The sequence below is a fragment of the Gorilla gorilla genome, chromosome 9, assembly GCF_029281585.2.
Source record: "Gorilla gorilla gorilla isolate KB3781 chromosome 9, NHGRI_mGorGor1-v2.1_pri, whole genome shotgun sequence".
Lineage (NCBI taxonomy): Eukaryota > Metazoa > Chordata > Mammalia > Primates > Hominidae > Gorilla > Gorilla gorilla.
Genome location: NC_073233.2, coordinates 8,384,864 through 8,402,209, shown reverse-complemented (window position 1 = coordinate 8,402,209; position 17,346 = coordinate 8,384,864). Strand labels below are relative to the sequence as shown.

Below are 17,346 nucleotides of genomic sequence, written 5' to 3'. Positions count from 1 at the left end.
GGTGGTATGTGTGTGTGTTGGGGGGTGTTTTTGTGTGTGTGTGTGTTGTGGGTGATATTATGTGTGTGCGTTGGGGGGTGATGTGTGTGTGTGTTGTGGGGGGTGATGTGTGTGTGTTGTGGGGGGTGATGTTTGTGTGTGTGTGTTGTGGGGTGATTGTGTGTGTGTGGTGGGGGTGTTATGTGTGTGTGTTGTGGGGGGTGATGTTGTGTGTGTGTTGTGGGGGGTGATGTTTGTGTGTGTGTATTGTAGGGGTTATTGTGTGTGTGTTGTGGGGGTGATTGTGTGTTGTGGGGGTGATTGTGTGTGTGTTGTGGAGGTTGATGTTATGTGTGTGTGTGTGTTGTGGGGGGTGATGTGTGTGTGTGTGTTGTGGGGGGTGATGTTTGTGTATGTGTGTTGGGGTGATTGTGTGTGTGTTGGGGTGATTGTGTGTGTTGTGTTTGTGTGTGTATTGTGGAGGTGATTGTGTGTGTGTATTGTGGGGATTGTGTGTGTGTTGTGGGGGGGTGATGTTATGTGTGTGTGTGTGTGTTGTGGGGGGGTGATGTTATGTGTGTGTGTGTTGTAGGGGGGTGATGTTTTTGTGTGTGTGTGTGTGTTGGGGGTGATGTGTGTGTGTGTTGTGGGGGGGTGATTTTGTGTGTGTGTGTTGTGGGGGGTGATGTGTGTGTGTGTGTTGTGGGGGGGTGATTTTGTGTGTGTGTGTGTTGTGGGCGGTGATGTGTGTGTGTGTGTGTGTGTTGTGGGGGGTGATGTTATGTGTGTGTTGCAGGGTCTGCACATGTGTGTGATGCTATCTGGAGGTTCTGTTTTGTCCTCTGGGTCCTGGCCTTGTCCCCATCCCCATCGCAGACTGAGGGGGCCGTGCTGCTCCCCCCCATCCCCCGCTCCTTGGCCCCCATCCCCAGCAGCAGAACTCCCAGATGTGGCCGACCGCCCCTGAGTCTTTCTGGGGGCCGTTCTGGACTCCAAACCTTCCTCTGTGAATATTTTGCTGTACAAGTCTCTGCGTCTTGATCCAATTTCTATGATTTATATTTTCCATAATTTTCTCTGGTCAGGATTTTCAGATTTACGACCCGCGTGCGCTCTGCTGTCCTGCGTTCTGGAGAAGGCTGTGTCTTCCCTGCCTGCTGTCTGCTGGGAATGCACTCTCCTGCACTGTTTTTCCCCGACCAGGGCCTGGGGTGCACCCCTCACGCAGGAGCCGCTTCCGCCTGCCTCTGCCTTTCTGGGGGGTGGCAAAGTCTCTTTCGCAGCCCTGCCCTCCTCCCTTACCCCCTCCCGAGGCAAAGTTTCTCTGCCCCCAGTGGATTGACAGCTGGCGCAGATGGACGGGGTCTGGGGCTGGGGGTGAGGACTGCAGATCATCCCCTTCTGCACAAAGACCCTATGGGAGTGGAGAGTGGAGGGGTCCTATAGGCTTGGGCGGGGATGGAGCCCACGTTTTAGAGGGAAAAGCTGTGGGCAGCGTCTGATGGGCATCCAGGCACTGCCCTGGCCATAGCAGCAGGTGGCACGTGCTGGCCAGTGCCCTCCTGAGCTGGCCCTGCGCGTACTGGCCAGTGCCCTCCTGAGCTGGCCCCGCGGATGACCAGGACGCTGTGCCATTGGCTAGCCCCTACCTGCCTCCCCTCGTGTCCTCCGGGGCCCCCATGCAGAAGCAAGTACACACTGTGAAGGGGGGTCTGCAGCTTTATTCACAGGCCCCAGGGGATGAAGACAGCAAGGACAGAGATGTGGGGGACGCCCCGGGATGGCCTCTCCACCCCCAGGATTGTCAGGGAGCCCCTGACAGGATTGTGGGGGCTGGAGGATGTGGAGTCCCACGAGCGGCCCTGGTGTGCAAGAGGGCAGAGGGTCTCTGCCTCGAGGGGCCTTTCTGGCCTCTCTACTTCCAGCGCCCGCCGACTTTGCCCTTGGCTGGGGTCCCAGCCTTCTTGCTGCTGCAAATGGGAAGCAAGTGATCCTTCAGGGTCAGGGCCTCTGGCCATGCCCCTCCTGGTCCCCCACCCTGGGCGGACTCTCAGCCCGACCCCAGGCTGCTCTCAGGGCACAGGCCCGGCCCAAGCTTGCGGCGCACACCCAGCTTCAGTCCGGGCAGTGCCCACTCACCTGTGCCTGGCGGGCCTAGGTCGTTAGTGTGGTTAGGGGGCTGGCACGTGAGCCCGGGGCACCCTCCCTCTGTCCTCCTTTCTTTGCCTGAGGTACCACTGCAGACAGACCCCCGAGCTGGGGAAGACTGTCTTAGCAGATAATGATAATCCTAGACACTTGGCCTCGAAAGAGCTCATGCCCCTCCAGACGGTGGCCTCTGAGGGGCCCAGGAGCCTGCCCCATTTGTCTGAGGTCTTCATGTGGCCACGAGCCAGGAGGAGCTGGGTGCGGGTGAGGGACGAAGGCGGGTGGAGGACAGGAGTGCTCCGGCCCGCGAGTCCGGCCCCATTCAGACACAGCTGCTCAGCAGGACACCTGGCTGGCAAAGGCCGTGCCCTCACACATGTTCCTGGGCACCCTCAGCACATGCACACGTGCACACACGCAGGCACATGCACACCACGCCGACTGCCCACCCTCAGAGGGGCCTGCAACGACCCCTGATGGCACAACAGGGAGGCCGTGAGGTCACGTGCACCACGGAGGAGCCTGCCCTGGGCGCCGCAGGGAAGCCAGGGCTACAGGAGGAGGGAGAAGAATCCCAGAAAACATCGAAACTCCAAGTAGCCCCCAAACACTGCGATCCTTGGCGAAACAGAACTGGCTGTGCAGCTGGGCTCCATGACAGGATCCCCAGCGTGGCATCGCCGGGGGCACCCTGGGTGCAGCCCCATGCAGGTGGTCGAGTAGCTGTGTCAAGGGATCCCACAGCCCCCAGGGACACGATTTTATGGCCGAGGTTTTACCATCCTGAGGAGTCCATGATTTTGCCCAGCATCACAGAGGGGCTGATGATGAAGCCCTGACTGCTTAATTCCCTGTCCTAGGTCCCCTTGGAGGGTGGGACACTGGCGGGATACCCTGGGGCCTAGGTTGGCCACACCAAAGGCCCCCCGAGTAGCCCCTTCTAGGGGTCCCCTGGGTGCCCTCTCCCTGCAGCCAGTGCCAGACTCGGGGCGAGGGCGTGACAGGCAAGCCCCATTGGGATCCCTCCTCCTGACTCTGCCATCCCCCAGGGCTCCCCTGTGTGCAGGAGAGGGAGGAGGCTCCGGGTCCCTGGCCACAGGCCTGTGCATGCTGTCCCAGGTGGCCTGGCCGGGTTAGTCTCGTTACTGCCCTGCCGAGGCCAGCCACCACCGGCCCTTGTTAGGGACTGGCTACAGCGGCTGGCCCCAAGGGCCCCTGTGCCCAGTGCGGAGCGAGGACGGCAGGGCTACTCACTGCTTCTGGGCCTGGTCAATGCGGCTCCTGAGCGTGGTGATCTGTGAACAACATGAGTGACTCACTGCGACGACCCGAGGGCCAGGCCTGCGTGTACTGGGTGAAGGCCTGTCTCCACCGCAGGGTGGGCTGGGCTGCGCGACCCAGGGCTGCTGGGCCCCCATGAGGGCTCCTCGGCTCCCTTACTGTCTCCTGGCTCCTTGTGCAGGGGGACACCGTCCCGTGTCCCCTGGGCTCGTGCCTGGACTTACTCTTGCCAGCCTGTACTGGCCTGGACTGCCACACACAGCAGCCCATAGCTGGCCACTTACCTTCAGCCTGCCGCAGGATGTGGGGCGGGGGCTACGGAGCGTGGATGGGGCCGGGGAGGGGTTGCAGGTGAGGCCTGCGGACCCCTCCTTCTCAGCTCCAGCTCCCTTCAGCCGCTGAGCCCAGAGCTCCGAGCGGCCCTGCTGCTCCTGGGCCAGCCGCTCCCGCCCTCGTGCCTGTGCCCAGGGGCACTCTGTGGCCGCTGCTGGCTTGAGGCGGAGCTCCTGGGAAGGTGGGGGCCCTTCCTTGCTTGCCAACAGGGCAGCGGCCACTGGGAGCCCCCGGCTGCAGGCACGAGGGGAGAGCGGGGACAGGAGGAAGGCTCCAGGCCCCCTGCCGCCAGCATCCTGAGCGATCCAGGTTTTTGCCATGCGAGAGGTTCACCTCACCGTGCAGCGCACACCCACGGGCCTGGCCCAGGGCGGACCCGGCTACTTACAACTTGGCCAGCATCTGCACTCTGGCCCGGACATTCATGATCTAGAAAGACCAAGATGGTTACAAGGCTGGATGGACGGCTGGGGCATCGAGGCCCCGCTGTGGGCTAGCTTGGCCTGGTGATGGCTCTCCAGGCTCTGGAGCCCCTGGGGGCCTGCTGTGGCCGCATCTATCCAAAGCCAGTGGGTCCCTGACTCAGCTCTGGGAACACAGCATGGGAAGGGCCTGGGTCCTGTGCCGTGAAGCCCATCTCAGGGCCAGCCCCTCTGGGAGAGCCCCAAGGGTGAGGTCAGGGCTGTCCCTCATGCCTGGACCCCCTGGGGACAGCTCTGGGAGGGAGTGTAATCGCCCTGCCTCGGAGGGGAGCTCTTGGAAGCTCAGGTGGAACAGGTGGCCTGCCCAGAACCCCCGAGAAGGAGCTCAGATTTGCCCGGCTGGCTTGGACTGGTCGCCCCACACCCGCTGCACCTGGGTAAAGCACAAGCCCCGTGGGCACAGCCGCCCTCCCCTGGGGCCTCTGGCGGTGCTGGAGGGTGGACATCGTGGCCTTGATGGTGATGCTGGAGTGTCTGCATTTGCCCCGAGCACGCGGATCACCCATGGCTGCACCCCTCACCCCTCGCCCCTGGAGCCCAAACGGGTGTTTGGGAGGGTGGGAAGCAGCTTGGCTTCCAACCTAGGTCCCACATTGTACCCCAGTCCCTGAGGCCGCCCGGGCAGGCTGCCTTCCCCAGTCCCAGCTTTGTCTGCGGCGATAGTGCCTGCATGGGATGGTGGCTCTGCTCCGTCCCAGAGGGGCACAGTCCCAGGCCCCTTTTCCCAGCCACGGGATGCAGTGTGTCACCCCTCTCTGCCTGCCCTGAGGGAGCAGGTGTCTGGGGCCCTGGTGGAAGCCAGAGTCTGGGTTTGTGGAGGAGGCTCTGTGGAAAGGACGCCCCACACCAGACGGACTCGGTGCCCCGGGGCTGAGCTGGGTGATGATGGGGACTTTCTATAAGCTTAAAGGGGTTCCGAAAATGAACCCTGAGTCCACTTGGCCATGGCTGCTCTGCCACGACAGTCCTCTTGGCAGGGGTAACCAAGGCCGCCCAAAGGGGCCAGGTTCATCGCTCAGGGTGCTGCATGGCCAGCCAGGAGGACGGGCTCTGGCCACAGTCCCCAGCAGGAAAGCAGCCTCAGCCAGGGGTCCATGGCAACAGCCTGTTTGGGCCTCTCAGGGCCCAGGTCCCTGGGGTGGGCAGGTCCAGAGTTTGGTAGGGACGTAGGGAGGTGGCTGCTCTGCTGGTGGGTGAAAGCCGCTAGGGCCCCAGGGCCGGAGGTGCCAGGACTCACATCATATTTCTGGCGTTTCAGCTTCTCCCCAAACTCGAACTTGTCGATCTCCAGCTGGTGCAGGGTCTCCCAGAGCTCCTTGGCCTTGTCCCTGGGGCAGAGGAAGTGGTGAGGCTTCGCTGAATAAGCCCCAAAGGCAGGGCCAGGGCCCTGGAGTCCTCCTGCAGCCACTGGGGAGCACAGTCCTTGGCAGCCTGAGGAGCAGTCGGCAGCTCCTGCAGGGGCCACCCCATGGGGATGAGCCCCAGAACACCCACCCCTCACCTCAGTTTGTCTTCACCGAGGTGGTCGATGTTGAGCGGCTTGCGTCTCTCAGCCAGAATCTTCTTCTTCATTTCCCGGGCCGTCTGCTTCTTGCCTCTCTTCTGGTCAGCCTGTAGGGGACAGGCCCAAAGAGAGGGGCCTGGTCTCAGGAGGGCACAGGGCGTAGCCCACACTGAAGGCTGCCACCGTGCTCCCAGCAGAGGCACACACCTTGGCCAGGTAGCTGCTGTAGTTGGCTCCCATGGAAGACAGAGCTTTCTTCTTCTTCAGGTCGTCCTCTGCCCTCCTCTTGGCATCCTCCTCCTCCCTTCTGGCCTTTTCCTCCTGTGGAGACCCCATCCCCAAGATGCTCAGGGATGGAGAGAGGGCTATGCTTTCTGGGCAGGCTTTAGGGACCCACCATGGGCTTAGAGCTGTCTGGAAGGGCCCACCCTGGGCTTAGAAATATCTGGAAGGAAGCTCCAGGTCTTGGCCAGGATTTGTTTTCTGGCAAGGGGTTCTGCAGGGCGCCGGGGCCTTAGCCAGTGGCTCTGATCATTGGCCAATGACAATGGGAACCCCGGGAGGAGGAAGGCCTCAGCCCCCTGCATTTCTCTGGGCCTGGGGCTCATTCTCTGATGAGGCAGCAGTGCCCATGGTGCCCTCACCGCCAGTCTGTTCTGGCGCTCCCTCTCCTTCTCTGCACGAATCCTCTGCTGCTCCGCTCTCTCCGCACGGCGCTTCTCCTGCAGCCAGAGAAGGGGGTCTGCTCGGCCCTGTCCCCGGCTCCTCCAAGGGAGTCCACCAGCCCCTGCTGCAACCTGAACCGCCCCACTCACGATTCTGTCTTTGAGAGCGACCAGCTCCTCCTCCTCCTTCTTCCGGGCTTCAAAGTGGCTGTCGATGAGGGCCTGGAGCTCCATTAGGTCTTTGTTCTGACGCTTCTTCTGGATGTCCTGTGGGCAGGGGCAGTGGGCGTGAGCCCCACCCCTCTCTCCAACCTCTGCCCTGCCTGGCCTGCCTTGCAGCAAGAGGTCCCTTCCCTTGCCCCAGCAGAGAAGCCCTGACTCCCTTGGCCACCATGAAAATGGCAAGTGGCAAGGAATGTTTTGCCTTCTCCACATTGCCATGGCTGCTATCCTCATAGGGGCCAAGGGTGGCCTGATTCCTGAGCCACACAGCAGGGATAGTGCCCAGCCATAAGGTCCTCAGCATCCTTAGGATGGACTGGCCCTGACTTGACTCTGTCATCATCCTCAGAGATGCCCTGCATGGGCCTGGCAGAGAGAAGACTGCAGAGTGAGAGAAATTGTTGGATAAATAGATAGGCCTGTGAACAGATGAACTGATGAATGGGTGGATGAGTGAGAGAGGATGGAGACAGATGACTGGGTGGATAGATGGATGATTGGAGAAATGGATGGATGGATGAATGGATGGATAGGTAGATGGTTGGAGGAATGATTATGTGGATTAATGGTAGAGGATGCGTGGATGGTGGGTGAGTGGGTGGGTGGGTGGATGGAAGGATGGGTGGGTGGATGGGTGGGAGGGTGGATGGAAGGATGGATGGGTGGGTGGGTGGGAGGGTGGATGAGTGGATGGTTATGTGAGTGAGTGGATGATAGATGGATTGATGGATGGATGAGTAGATGAATGAGTGGTATGAATGGATGGAAGGATGGGTGGATGGGTGGGTGAGCGAGTAGGTGAGTGGAGAGATGAGTGAGTGGATAGGTGGGTGAGGGTATGGATGGGTGGTTGGGTGGGTGGATGGATGGATGAATGGGTGAGTGGATACGTGGCTGGTTGGATGGATGGAAGTAAGGCAGGATGGATGGATGGATGGATGGATGGAGAGATGGATGGGTAGGTGGGTGGTTGGGTGGATGAATGGATGGATAGATGGTTGAGTGGCTGGGTGGGTGGGTGTATGAATGGATAGGTGAATGGGTAGGAGCTTACATGGGTGGGTGGATGGATGGATAGAAGGATAGATGGAGGAGAAAGGAAGAGAGATGTTTATTCTTAGAGGGGTTTCCTCTGGCCCAGGAATAAGTTATGGTAGAATTGCCCAGACCCAGGAGGCTCCGGCTATGGCTGCTTGGGAGGAAGTGACCTTCTGAGGCCTAGATCCCAAAAGCTGGGGTGTGGGGAAACCGTGGCCATGTTAACCAGAGTCCTGTAAACTTACATCGAAGTCCACTTTCTCCCCTTCTGGGATCTTAGGAGCAGTGAGTCTGAAGAGGAGACAGAGAGGCCCGTGAGCAGAGACCCGGAGACCCACCCCAGAGGGTCAGCCTGGCGCTTTCCCCGCTGGCCCCTGCTGACCCTGGTGCCCTCCTGCTCTGGCCCCCAGCCAAGGATGCCTGCCTAGTGGCACGTTTGCCCCAGCTTTATTCTTATGAGGTTTGTAGCCCACCATCCTGAGAGTGGCTTGAGCCCCTCAAGAAGGCTTCCGCTTCCAGCGCCACCGTCTGCCTTTTGGCTTCTGGCCATTGCAATGTCACTGCACCCCAGCTACCAGGGAGGGCACCTCTGTTTCCTCCTCAAACAGATAAACAAATGCAGCCATGTCGGGTGAGAAGCTATGGCCACTGTGGGTGGCGGTGGCCTCCCTGGGCAGGAATGGCTGCTGCGAGCCTGCGCCTTTCCCCAGCCCCTCTTTCATCTTTCTCTCTGGGGGCCCAAAGGAAGGAGGAGAGGGGGCTGGGAAGAAAGCAATCTGAAGCGGAAATGAGGCCCCCTCTCCGGCTGGGTGTGCAGTCCCCTCCTCTCACCAATACATTCCAGATGCAGCAAAGAGTTAAAACAACAACAATTTTTTCCAACAAACCATAGAAGAAGGTGGAACTAAATATCAATCAGAAACTGGAGCAGGAAAGGGTTTCCTAAGCTCAGGAGCACCAGAAGGTGCCTCTAAGGGAAAGAAGGCCAGGTGACACCACGCAAATGAAAAACGTATGTATGTGGAAAAAAAAAAAAAAAAAAAAACGGAAAATGGAAAGGCAAAAAAAAAAAAGACTAAAAAAATTTTTCAGCAAATACAGAGAAGACTTATATCCTTTATGCAAACTGATGACTAAGAAAACACAGAGATTCCTCCACCAGGAGACAAATGAGCAATGGCCGTAGCTACGAGTTCTCAGAGAAGAGACGACCCATCCCAAACTCAGGGAAACGCTGGCCCCGAGTGACTGTTAGGGCGCAAAGCCAAAGAATCATGAGGTGCCGTTTCTCATCCATCAGAGGCTGCAGTGTAAAAGCACGTTCCCGTCCCTGGGTGAGGAGGGTGTGGGACATAGACCCGCTCACATCCCACGTAGGAGACGGCGTTGGCCAGGCCCTTGTGGAAAGCAATTTGGCAGTGGATGTCAAAGCCTTAAGAACATTCATACTCTTTGACCCAGTAATTCCAGTTCTGGGAATGTGGCCTACGGAAATAACCCTAAAGACGGAAAACGCTTTCCAACCAGCGTTATTTATGATAGTAAAATATTGGGGAAAGTCGGCAATAGGGGAATGGTTAGGAAAATTATGGTTTGTCCAATTGATGGAATATTATGTGGCCATTCAAAATATTTAAGAAGACTGTGTAAAAACATGGAAAAATACTTATGAATAGTGCTAAATTTTAAAAAAAGCAGAATTCAAGGCCGTAGAGACGGTATGATGTTTGAAAAACAGGGCCGACTTTAAATCTTTTTTTTCCAAGCGCTATGCGTGGAAAAAAGGAAGAAATAAGGCTTTTTATTTCTTTCTGCTCTTTTCCACAGTCTGGCTGGCTGGGTGGGAGAATTATAGATGACGTTTTTTCTTCATTTGACTTTTATATATTTTCCAAATTTTCTTTCATGAGGTGTCTTATTTTCATAATGAAAACACAAACAATTTTTCTAAAATGAGAAAATATCTCATGATCCGGCATTACTGTACTTAAAATCACTGAAAAATACAGTGCAAAGGGTGGGAATATGCCGGCTGTACCCTTCAGATGTTCTCACTCTTCTTCTGAGAATCTGCAATGCTCCCCAAGTGGGAGCCAACAGTGAGTGTGTGTTAAGATGCTCTAAGATTCCACTTCGCACAGAGCAACACGCAGGCAAGAGCACTCGAGAGATAAAAGGGTGAATCACGTAGCGAGTGCTGTGGCTTGTGAATACCGATCAAAAGCAGAAAAGTCAAAAGAGCTGCATTAAAAAAACCAACCCACGAAGTGCTCACAAGCAGGTGCGATGAGGACAAGCTCCTCTGAATTCTGCCCCAAAGGGGAGCAGGGGCCCCTGCACAGTGAGCTCTTCTGGACACGGTCAAGGTGTCATTCTGAAGTGGGTTTCTGGGCTGAGTCCCCCACCTTTCTCCACTTCCGGACTCACTTTCCTGTCGCTTTTCAATCTAGGACTCTGGGAGTCTTAGAAGTATGGCAGGGCTTGGTGTGGTCCCCCGAAGGCCGTGGGGTGTTGCGGTGGCCAGACTCCCTGCACCCGCTGCCCCGCCTTCCTTCCTCGACTCTCTCCCACCCACCTCTCCTCCCTCCTTCCTCATCAGTAGCCTCCTCCTGCAGGAAGCCCTCCTTGTCTGCACTGGATGACCCTGGGCAAAATCACACCCTGCTGGGTCTCCCAAGCCCATCTCCCAGGTGACCCTCATCCCTCCCACCCTGCGCTCTGAGCGTCCCTCCGAATGCAGGCTCCAGGCATCTGGCCCTGGCCCTCTCCTCCGCCTCCACCACGGAACACACGAGGCGCTGGGCCTGCCAGGACCCCATACTCACTTGACCACCCCCACCCCAGAACACACTCAGCGCCGGGCCTGCCAGGACCCCACACTCACTTGGGTCTCGGTTTCTCCTCTGGTCCACACAGCACCAGCGTGGGGAGAGGGACACCAGCGTGGGGAGAGGGAGAGAGACAGCCTGGGTGAGACTGGCAGGCCTGCGGCCCTGGGTTCCCCTTCACTGAAGGCCGCCGTCCTTTTCAGCTGGGCGTACCCCCAACCCCCAGAAACAAGAGGGTCCTGTTTCTGCTCTAGGCCTGCAAAAGCCCTGGCAGGGTCGGAGGGGAAGAGCTCAGGGCCTGGGGCCGGGAGGAAGGGTGAGGAAGAGGTAGGGAAGAAATAGGAGCGAGACAGGCCACGTCCTTGAAGGCTGGGAAGGGAGGAGATGGAGGAAAGAGGACAGGGGCTTGGGAAGAAGATTGGGAGGAAAGGGGCTTGGGAGAAAGGGGAGGGGGGCGTGCCTGGCCCGGGCTCTTGCACTGCTGGCTGGTCCCGCTTACTCCCCCTCCGCTGTGTGGCAGAAGCTCGGAGCGGTGGCACCCGCGAGGCCCTGGCAGCTCGACCCCAGCGGCACCGTGCGGAGCAGCAAGGCCTGGCCCTCCGAGGCCCCGGTGCCAGGGGAAGAGAAAGAGGGCAGAGGGAGAAGGAGGCAGGGCAGCGAGAGACCCCAGCCTGTCCTCTTTCCCTCACGTCGGCTAGAGCCAGGGTCCTGCACCTCCGGCGGCGGGGACGGGCCCTTACCTTCCGCGTCCTCCTCTGCGGTGTCTTCCAGGTGGCAAAAGGCACAAGCACACATGCAAGAGAAAAGCCAGCGCGGCTGCGGGGGAGCAGTGGGCAAGGGGCCTGTGGCGGGCAAGGGGCCCACCCCTCTCACTCGGACACTCTCTTCTCCAGGGTGTGCCTGCAGGGCCCTACAAGTGCCCCAAGCTGGGGCCGGTGAATCAATGCCTGGGGAGGGGGTGGAAGGGGCTGGGTGCCCAGTGGAGCTCCTGCCTGGAAGACCTAGTGGAGAATAGGAGGGACACGGGGACCTCGAGGGGCAAGGTGGGGGGCTAAGGGCACTGGGTCTCATCTGTCCCCCCGGTCTGTCCTCTTGGGTCTGGCAGGGCCAACCTTGGAATCTGAGACCCTCTCCACCAAGAGGGCATTGCAGCCGGGGTGGGTGCAGCCCCTTCGCTTCGTGCTTCCCGGAGCCTGACCCCTGCCTGTAAAGGCTGTGTTACTGGGTGGAACCCAGCAGTTCATGGAATGACTACAGCCCTCAGGCCTCAGGAGCCTCTGCCGGCAACGTGATGTCTAACTCCTTGCTGGTCTCAGCCCCAGGAGCCCCCGCCTGAGTCCGGAATGTCCACCACAGCCCCCATCCACAGGCCAGGAGCCCAGGCGCGCTCATCCCTGACCTCCCTGGGGCTTGCCCTCTGACTGCCACACGGCTGCTGTCCTGAGACTGGGCCCCTCTGGGACCCCCCTGCTACCTCTCCCTGGCCACCTCTGGGGTCTGCCTGGCCTGCCCTGGCCACCCTAATAAGGGGTCTGCCTGGCCTGCCCTGGCCACCCTAATAAGGGGTCTGCCTGGCCTGCCCTGGCCACCCTAATAAGGGGTCTGCCTGGCCTGCCCTGGCCACCCTAATAAGGGGTGGCTTCCTTTAGGATACACTCTGCTCCTAGACCCTGAGGTGGACCTGGCTGGCCTGGCCCAGCTGGGGCCCAGGAGGGGGGTCTGCCGCTGGCCTAGTGGCACCCGCCCATCCTGTCCCTTCAGTCCCTGCTCTGGGCCTTAGGTGGCAGCAAGGCCGTTGACACACGATGCCCTCGGCCCTCCGAGTCTGACCCAGCGCTGTCCCCTGCACTTGGCTAAGGCCAGAAGGCCTGGGCCCGGGGGTGGGGGTCCTGCCTTGCCAGTGCCTGGCCTGGGGTGCACTGGTCCTTGAGTCCTCCTCGCTGGCAGATACCTCGGTTGCCTGGGAGCCCGCTGCACACCACAGAGAGCCCGCCAGCGCTCTCGGTTTTGCAGGTGGGCCTGAGGTCACCCGTTCCGGATGCCTTGGGGTGCATGTGCACCGGGAGTGAGCGGTGGGGCATCCTGAGCGTTCCAGCCAAGGGCCCAGAAGGAACAGCGTGGTGAGGACAATGAATGGGCTGCCCGCCCTGGCCTCCCTGACTTAGTGGTTTTGCTGGACGCAGTGCGTGGCTGAGGAGCCCCTCCGGGTGGGAAGGCCGGCCAGGGAGGAGGGCGAGGTCGGGTGGGAGGCTGAGTACTTTCGGGGAGCGAGCACACAGCCAAGCGGCAAAAGCTGTCCTGCGGCCCTGCCTCCTCTGCTCCTGCCCCACCCTCCCCTGCTGTCTGTCTGTCCGCTGGCCTCAGTGCTGGTTCCAGAGCGGCCCAGCAACCCTGTCATCCCCACAGGCTATCTCCTGGACACCTCCCTGCATGGCTGGAGTCCCATCCCCCTCCCAGCATGTCCCTTCTTGTCCAGGGGCCTCTCCGAGGCTCAAGTCACGCAAGAACTCAGGCCCAGCAGGGAGGAGCCCCTCAGCCCCACGGCCCGTGAATGGGGGGAGCTGAGAAGCGCTCCCCAGCTGGGGCCCCTGACTTGAATGTGCAGCTCTCTGACCTCCACCCAGTACAGCCGGCCCCACTACCAGGGAGGGCAGGCCCACCCAGGGGGCCTCCTCACTCCGGGTGTGTCTGGCTCGGGCCCAGGCAATGGGTGGGATGCTGGGACCTGACTGGGCCTTTGCACGCATGGCCCCTGGCTGTTCCGGGTCCCCAGCGTCCCCACCTTGGGCCTCAGCCTGCCTTTCTGCTTCACTCCACTTGCCCCTCCACCCTCCCTTCCACCTCACCCCTCCCTACCTTCCCGCTTCTGGCTTGCTAACTGGGGCAGGGTGGAGGCCTCTCCTGCGCTCTTCCCACCCCACCCTGGTGGATCCAGAGGGTCCCAGTGGACCCCAGCACCGTCCTCCCAAGGCCTGCTCTGCCTCGGCCTCAAGGCTGACCACCCCCACCTCCCACCTTCCTGTTGGCAGCCCAGGAAGAGCCTCATTGTCCCCAGGCTATGGAATCAATCCTCTCTGCCTGGGAGACACAGAGGAAGCCTGCACCGCACCGACCAGCCCTTCCCAAGCCAGGGTCTTCACTCTGTCCCCAGCCCAGAGGCCAGAACGGGTTCAGTTGTTGGTGGCAAACGTCACAAGGGGTGGGCAAGAGGGAGTAAGCAAGAGAGGACAGAAGGGAGGACGGAGACTCTGGCCTGGAGGCTGGGGAGCGCCAGCGTACCTTCTTGAACTTCCTCTGCAGAAGCAGCATCATGGTGGGCAGAAAGGGCGGGAGGGAGAGAGAACCAGTGTGAGTGGTGGCAGCGCAGAGAGGAGGGTGGGCAGGGCCGAGGCGGCGGAGCGAGCAGGCCAGGCTGTGCAGGGTTACGCGGCCCCTCTTGTTCCTTCTTGGGTCCTGCACCCCCCACATGGCCACACGTGCCCATGTGGCATTGAAGTCATGCACGTACCTGGTTCATGAACTTCATGGGCCAAGGAGGCCACGGAACAAGAGGCAAAACCGCGGGTCAGAGGTCAATGGAGAAGGGTCCGAGGTTAATGGAAAAGCGGCCCGTCGCCACTCGAGGCCGAGGGTGGGGTGCGTGCGGGGAGCGAGCAAGACACGGTCAGAGTTAGCCCAGGCACGGCCACCGCCCCAGTCCCATGTCCCCAAACCCTGCTCTCAGCATCTGGGAGCACCCCAGGTGGGGAAACTGAGGCTCAGAGGATGGCCGGGAGCTGTGGCTCTTGTTCTTGGTGGAGCAGGCTCAGTACTGGGGCTGGGCCTTCCTTTGCTCGCCCCCATCCCCTGTCTGTCCTGGGGCGCCCCCAGAAGGGTGTCCGTGCCTCTGGCCAGGGCACCAAGGCCCATGTGCGAGGTTGTAGCCTGGCCGGGTGGCACCAGGGGCCCACAAAGGCAGTGCTGGTAGCCCTGGGAGGCAGAGCCACGGATGGGCCATGGAAGGCGTCCCTAGGACCCCCACTTCCTGCCATCCCAACGCTGGGGGCCCACTCGTTCTTTCCCTGATGGAATTCTTTCCACCCTCCAAGGGTGCTGGCAGCCCTGGGCACCAGTGATGGCTCTGCCTGCTGATCTGGGCATGGGACCCCAGCCCTCCCATCTGCTCCCAGCCTGTGTGCACCTCAAGGGTCTCACAGCAGAAGGCTGTGAGGGGGCCTGGGGGGCTGACGAGGGCATGCTCACGAGGGAGCTGACTGTGCCAGGCTGCAGGGTTCTGCCCCCAGCCGCCTTCTCTCCCCTCACTGTGTGCTGTCCCAAGATGTGGCGGGCGTCCTGGCCAGGCCCAGGGGTCGACGCCACCACAGGCTCTGGACTGCCTACCCTGGGGTGGAGGACTAGGGTGGGCCTACGTGTCCCCTCTGCCCCATGCTTGGGGACACCCTGCTGACCAGCAGCCCAGCCTGCACCTGCCCGGGGAGTCCCTGGCCCTACTGTCTGGGGGGCTGTGGGGAAGGGGGCCCACCCTCGAGACCCCATTCTCTCTCTGGTCAAGCATTGGCTGCGGTTAGTGGGTTACATTAGGGCCACATGTGGGGGCCCCTTGGCTGGCTGGTACCTCGTGGCTTCCCCACCCTCTCCCCCTCTCCCCCACCCCCATGTGGGCTCCAGCCAGGCCCCGGGCCCCACATGGGGACAAGAAGTCCTGTGTCCTCATACCTTCCTCATGGACTTCTGCAGCTGAGGAGAGCCGGGGGTTGCAGGTGTCAGGGGGAGAGAGGAGAGGGTTAGACAGGGGCACACAGCAATCCTTAGAGGCGGGGTGGAGGTCAACGTTGGGTGGGGCGGGAAGGCTGGGGAGTGGGCATGGGGGCCGGGGCCTTGGACCCCACTTACCTTCCTCCTGGGCTTCCTCTGAGAGCCGGAGAAGCCAGGAGCAGATGAAGGCGGTGTTGGGGGAGAGAGGGAACAGAGACAGTGATCAGAGTGTACTCAGACCGCAAGGACAGGAGGCCGGCTGGCCGGGAGAAGAGGGCCTGGGGCTCGCTTGGCAGGGGTGAAAGATGGGGCTCAGTCCTGCATCTCTGGCCAGCCCCGGGGAGCACGGATTCCCACCAGCAGAGCTGGTCACTGTCAGCTGGGCTGGGCCTGGCCCCTGAGAGGGGTTCTGAGGCCCCTCCCACCCTCCTGGGGGCCTGGTATTCCCATGCCTGGAGGCGCTTGTGCACAGGGGCCCTTTTTAAGTCCTGCTCTGCAGGTGACACAAGTGAGAACGGGGACAGAACCCACAGGGCCTGCGGGAAGCCCCGGCTCTGAGTGCACCCGGAAACAAGGCTGGCACTGAGGGGTCTTCAGAGACATGTTGCATGAAGACCCTTCCGTGGCCTCCCGGCCTGCCACGTGGCTGCCCCAAGAGAAAAGATGGCTCCCCAGTGCCATATTTCCCTCACAGAAATGAGTCTTTCCACCTTTTCGGCAGAAAAATAAATGTTTTGCTCACGTTGTTAGGGTAGCCAAGTGTTTTCAAAATATTTTCAAAACATAGCACTCAGGACTCCTCACAGGACAGCCCTGCCTGCTAAGGTTGCGTGAACGTGCTCCCCAGTTGAGCGGGTGCCAGGGATTCCAGGGCAGCGCCGTCGGCCTGAGAACCGCCACCCCACACGGTTCCCAGGTGCGCCCACACCCGCCCACGCCTGCCCGGGCACGATGGAGACGCCCACAGACCACACCTGGCCAGCACAGGGAGGGGGCTCCAGGCTCCACCCAGGGTTACAGCACAGAGTGGGGGGTGGTATGGAGGGATGGAGACACAGAGAGAAAGAGATGGAGATGGAGGTGGAGAAATGGGGACAGAGAGGCCAAGAAAGACAGAGACTGAGAGAGAGAGAGGCAGGGAGAGACAGAGACCAAGAGACTGAAAGATACAGAGACAGAGAGAAGCTGAGAGATACACGGGCACACAGAGAGACAAAGTTGCCAAGAGAGACACGGAAAGGAACTGGAGAGAGATGGAGAGACTCTGAGATGCCAGGAGGGCAGAGATAGAGAGGCAGAGAGACAGCAGCACTGGGCACGCGGGGCACCCGGTGTTAATGAGAGTGAGGCCTTCATGACCAGCCCCAGCGAACTCCACACACCACGGCACACGGAGGATGAAGGATTAATGAAGGATCATGAATGCATATTAATCGATTAAAGAGACAGGGGTTAGTGATGATTTAACGACTCATTCATCATTAATTAAGTGATGGCCTCATTTATCATTAATTAATGATGAATGGTGATTGTTAACGACTAATGATGAGGAAGATGGAAGGTTGATTGACAAGCTCAAGGCGGCCTGGAGCAGCCTGGGGAGGGGGTTCTGTGAGCGCCACACGGGAGAGGGGGGTTAAGTTCCAAGGAGGGGCTGGGGGGGCTTCCGGTGGTTGCCAGAATTACCTTCTTCTTCGTACTGCTCTGCATTGGGACAGAACAAAGAGGGGAACCACGTTAGAAGGGGCAGCCCGTGAAGGGAGGAGGAGGATGAGAGGCCAGTGTGTCCCGGCCCTGGACAGGCCAGCGACTGCCCCTGCCCAAGAGCGTGGAATCAGGGGTCCTCGGGCCCAGAGGAGGCGCTGGGGAAGGCAGAGGCTCTGGTGATGATGGTGGTCCTGGATGCCCACGTCCCACAGTGGGCATGAGAGAAGCGGAGAGACAGGACCCAGAGCCTGACCTGCAGGCCCCTCAGGACCATGTGGCCACATGTTGGGGAAAAGACGAGGCCCCCCAGTCGGACAGCTATTTTCCGGGGGTCACTCAGAAGCCACCCATGGGATGCAGCTGATGTAGGGCTGCCAAGGGGGCACATGGTATGCACAGTCCAG

At 60.2% G+C, this 17,346-nt stretch overlaps 1 protein-coding gene across 4 annotated transcripts; it reads right to left on the bottom strand.

The window, feature by feature from the left end:
• Positions 1-1,684: 1,684 nt before the first annotated feature.
• Positions 1,685-16,937, bottom strand: TNNT3 (troponin T3, fast skeletal type). Of its 4 annotated transcripts, XM_019036476.4 has the most exons (12): positions 16,922-16,937; positions 15,374-15,391; positions 15,197-15,217; positions 10,537-10,555; positions 7,898-7,943; positions 6,543-6,659; positions 6,372-6,449; positions 5,935-6,048; positions 5,725-5,834; positions 5,461-5,551; positions 3,382-3,422; positions 1,812-1,949 (listed from the first exon to the last, which is right to left on the bottom strand). In XM_019036476.4, exons 6-12 carry the CDS (start codon positions 6,624-6,626, stop codon positions 1,895-1,897), a joined length of 573 nt encoding a protein of 190 aa, XP_018892021.2. In that variant the 5' UTR covers positions 6,627-6,659; positions 7,898-7,943; positions 10,537-10,555; positions 15,197-15,217; positions 15,374-15,391; positions 16,922-16,937; the 3' UTR covers positions 1,812-1,894. The 4 variants fall into 4 exon arrangements, with proteins under 4 accessions (XP_063566947.1, XP_018892018.3, XP_018892021.2 ...); XM_063710877.1 differs by lacking the exons at positions 15,197-15,217; positions 16,922-16,937 and having other exon boundaries at positions 1,685-1,949; XM_019036473.4 differs by lacking the exons at positions 15,197-15,217; positions 15,374-15,391; positions 16,922-16,937 and adding an exon at positions 12,432-13,330 and having other exon boundaries at positions 1,685-1,949.
• Positions 16,938-17,346: the final 409 nt, after the last annotated feature.

Excerpts from the sequence above, each read along its gene's own strand:
- TNNT3 (XM_031016356.3), bottom strand. The coding sequence starts at position 11,551 with ATGAGACCCAGTGCCCTTAGCCCCCCACCTTGCCCCTCGAGGTCCCCG. Across the intron at positions 6,450-6,542 it reads TCGCTCTCAAAGACAGAATC|GAGAAGCGCCGTGCGGAGAG; the intron begins GTGAGTGGGGCG and ends CTCTGGCTGCAG. Across the intron at positions 6,049-6,371 it reads AGCGCCAGAACAGACTGGCG|GAGGAAAAGGCCAGAAGGGA; the intron begins GTGAGGGCACCA and ends GGGTCTCCACAG.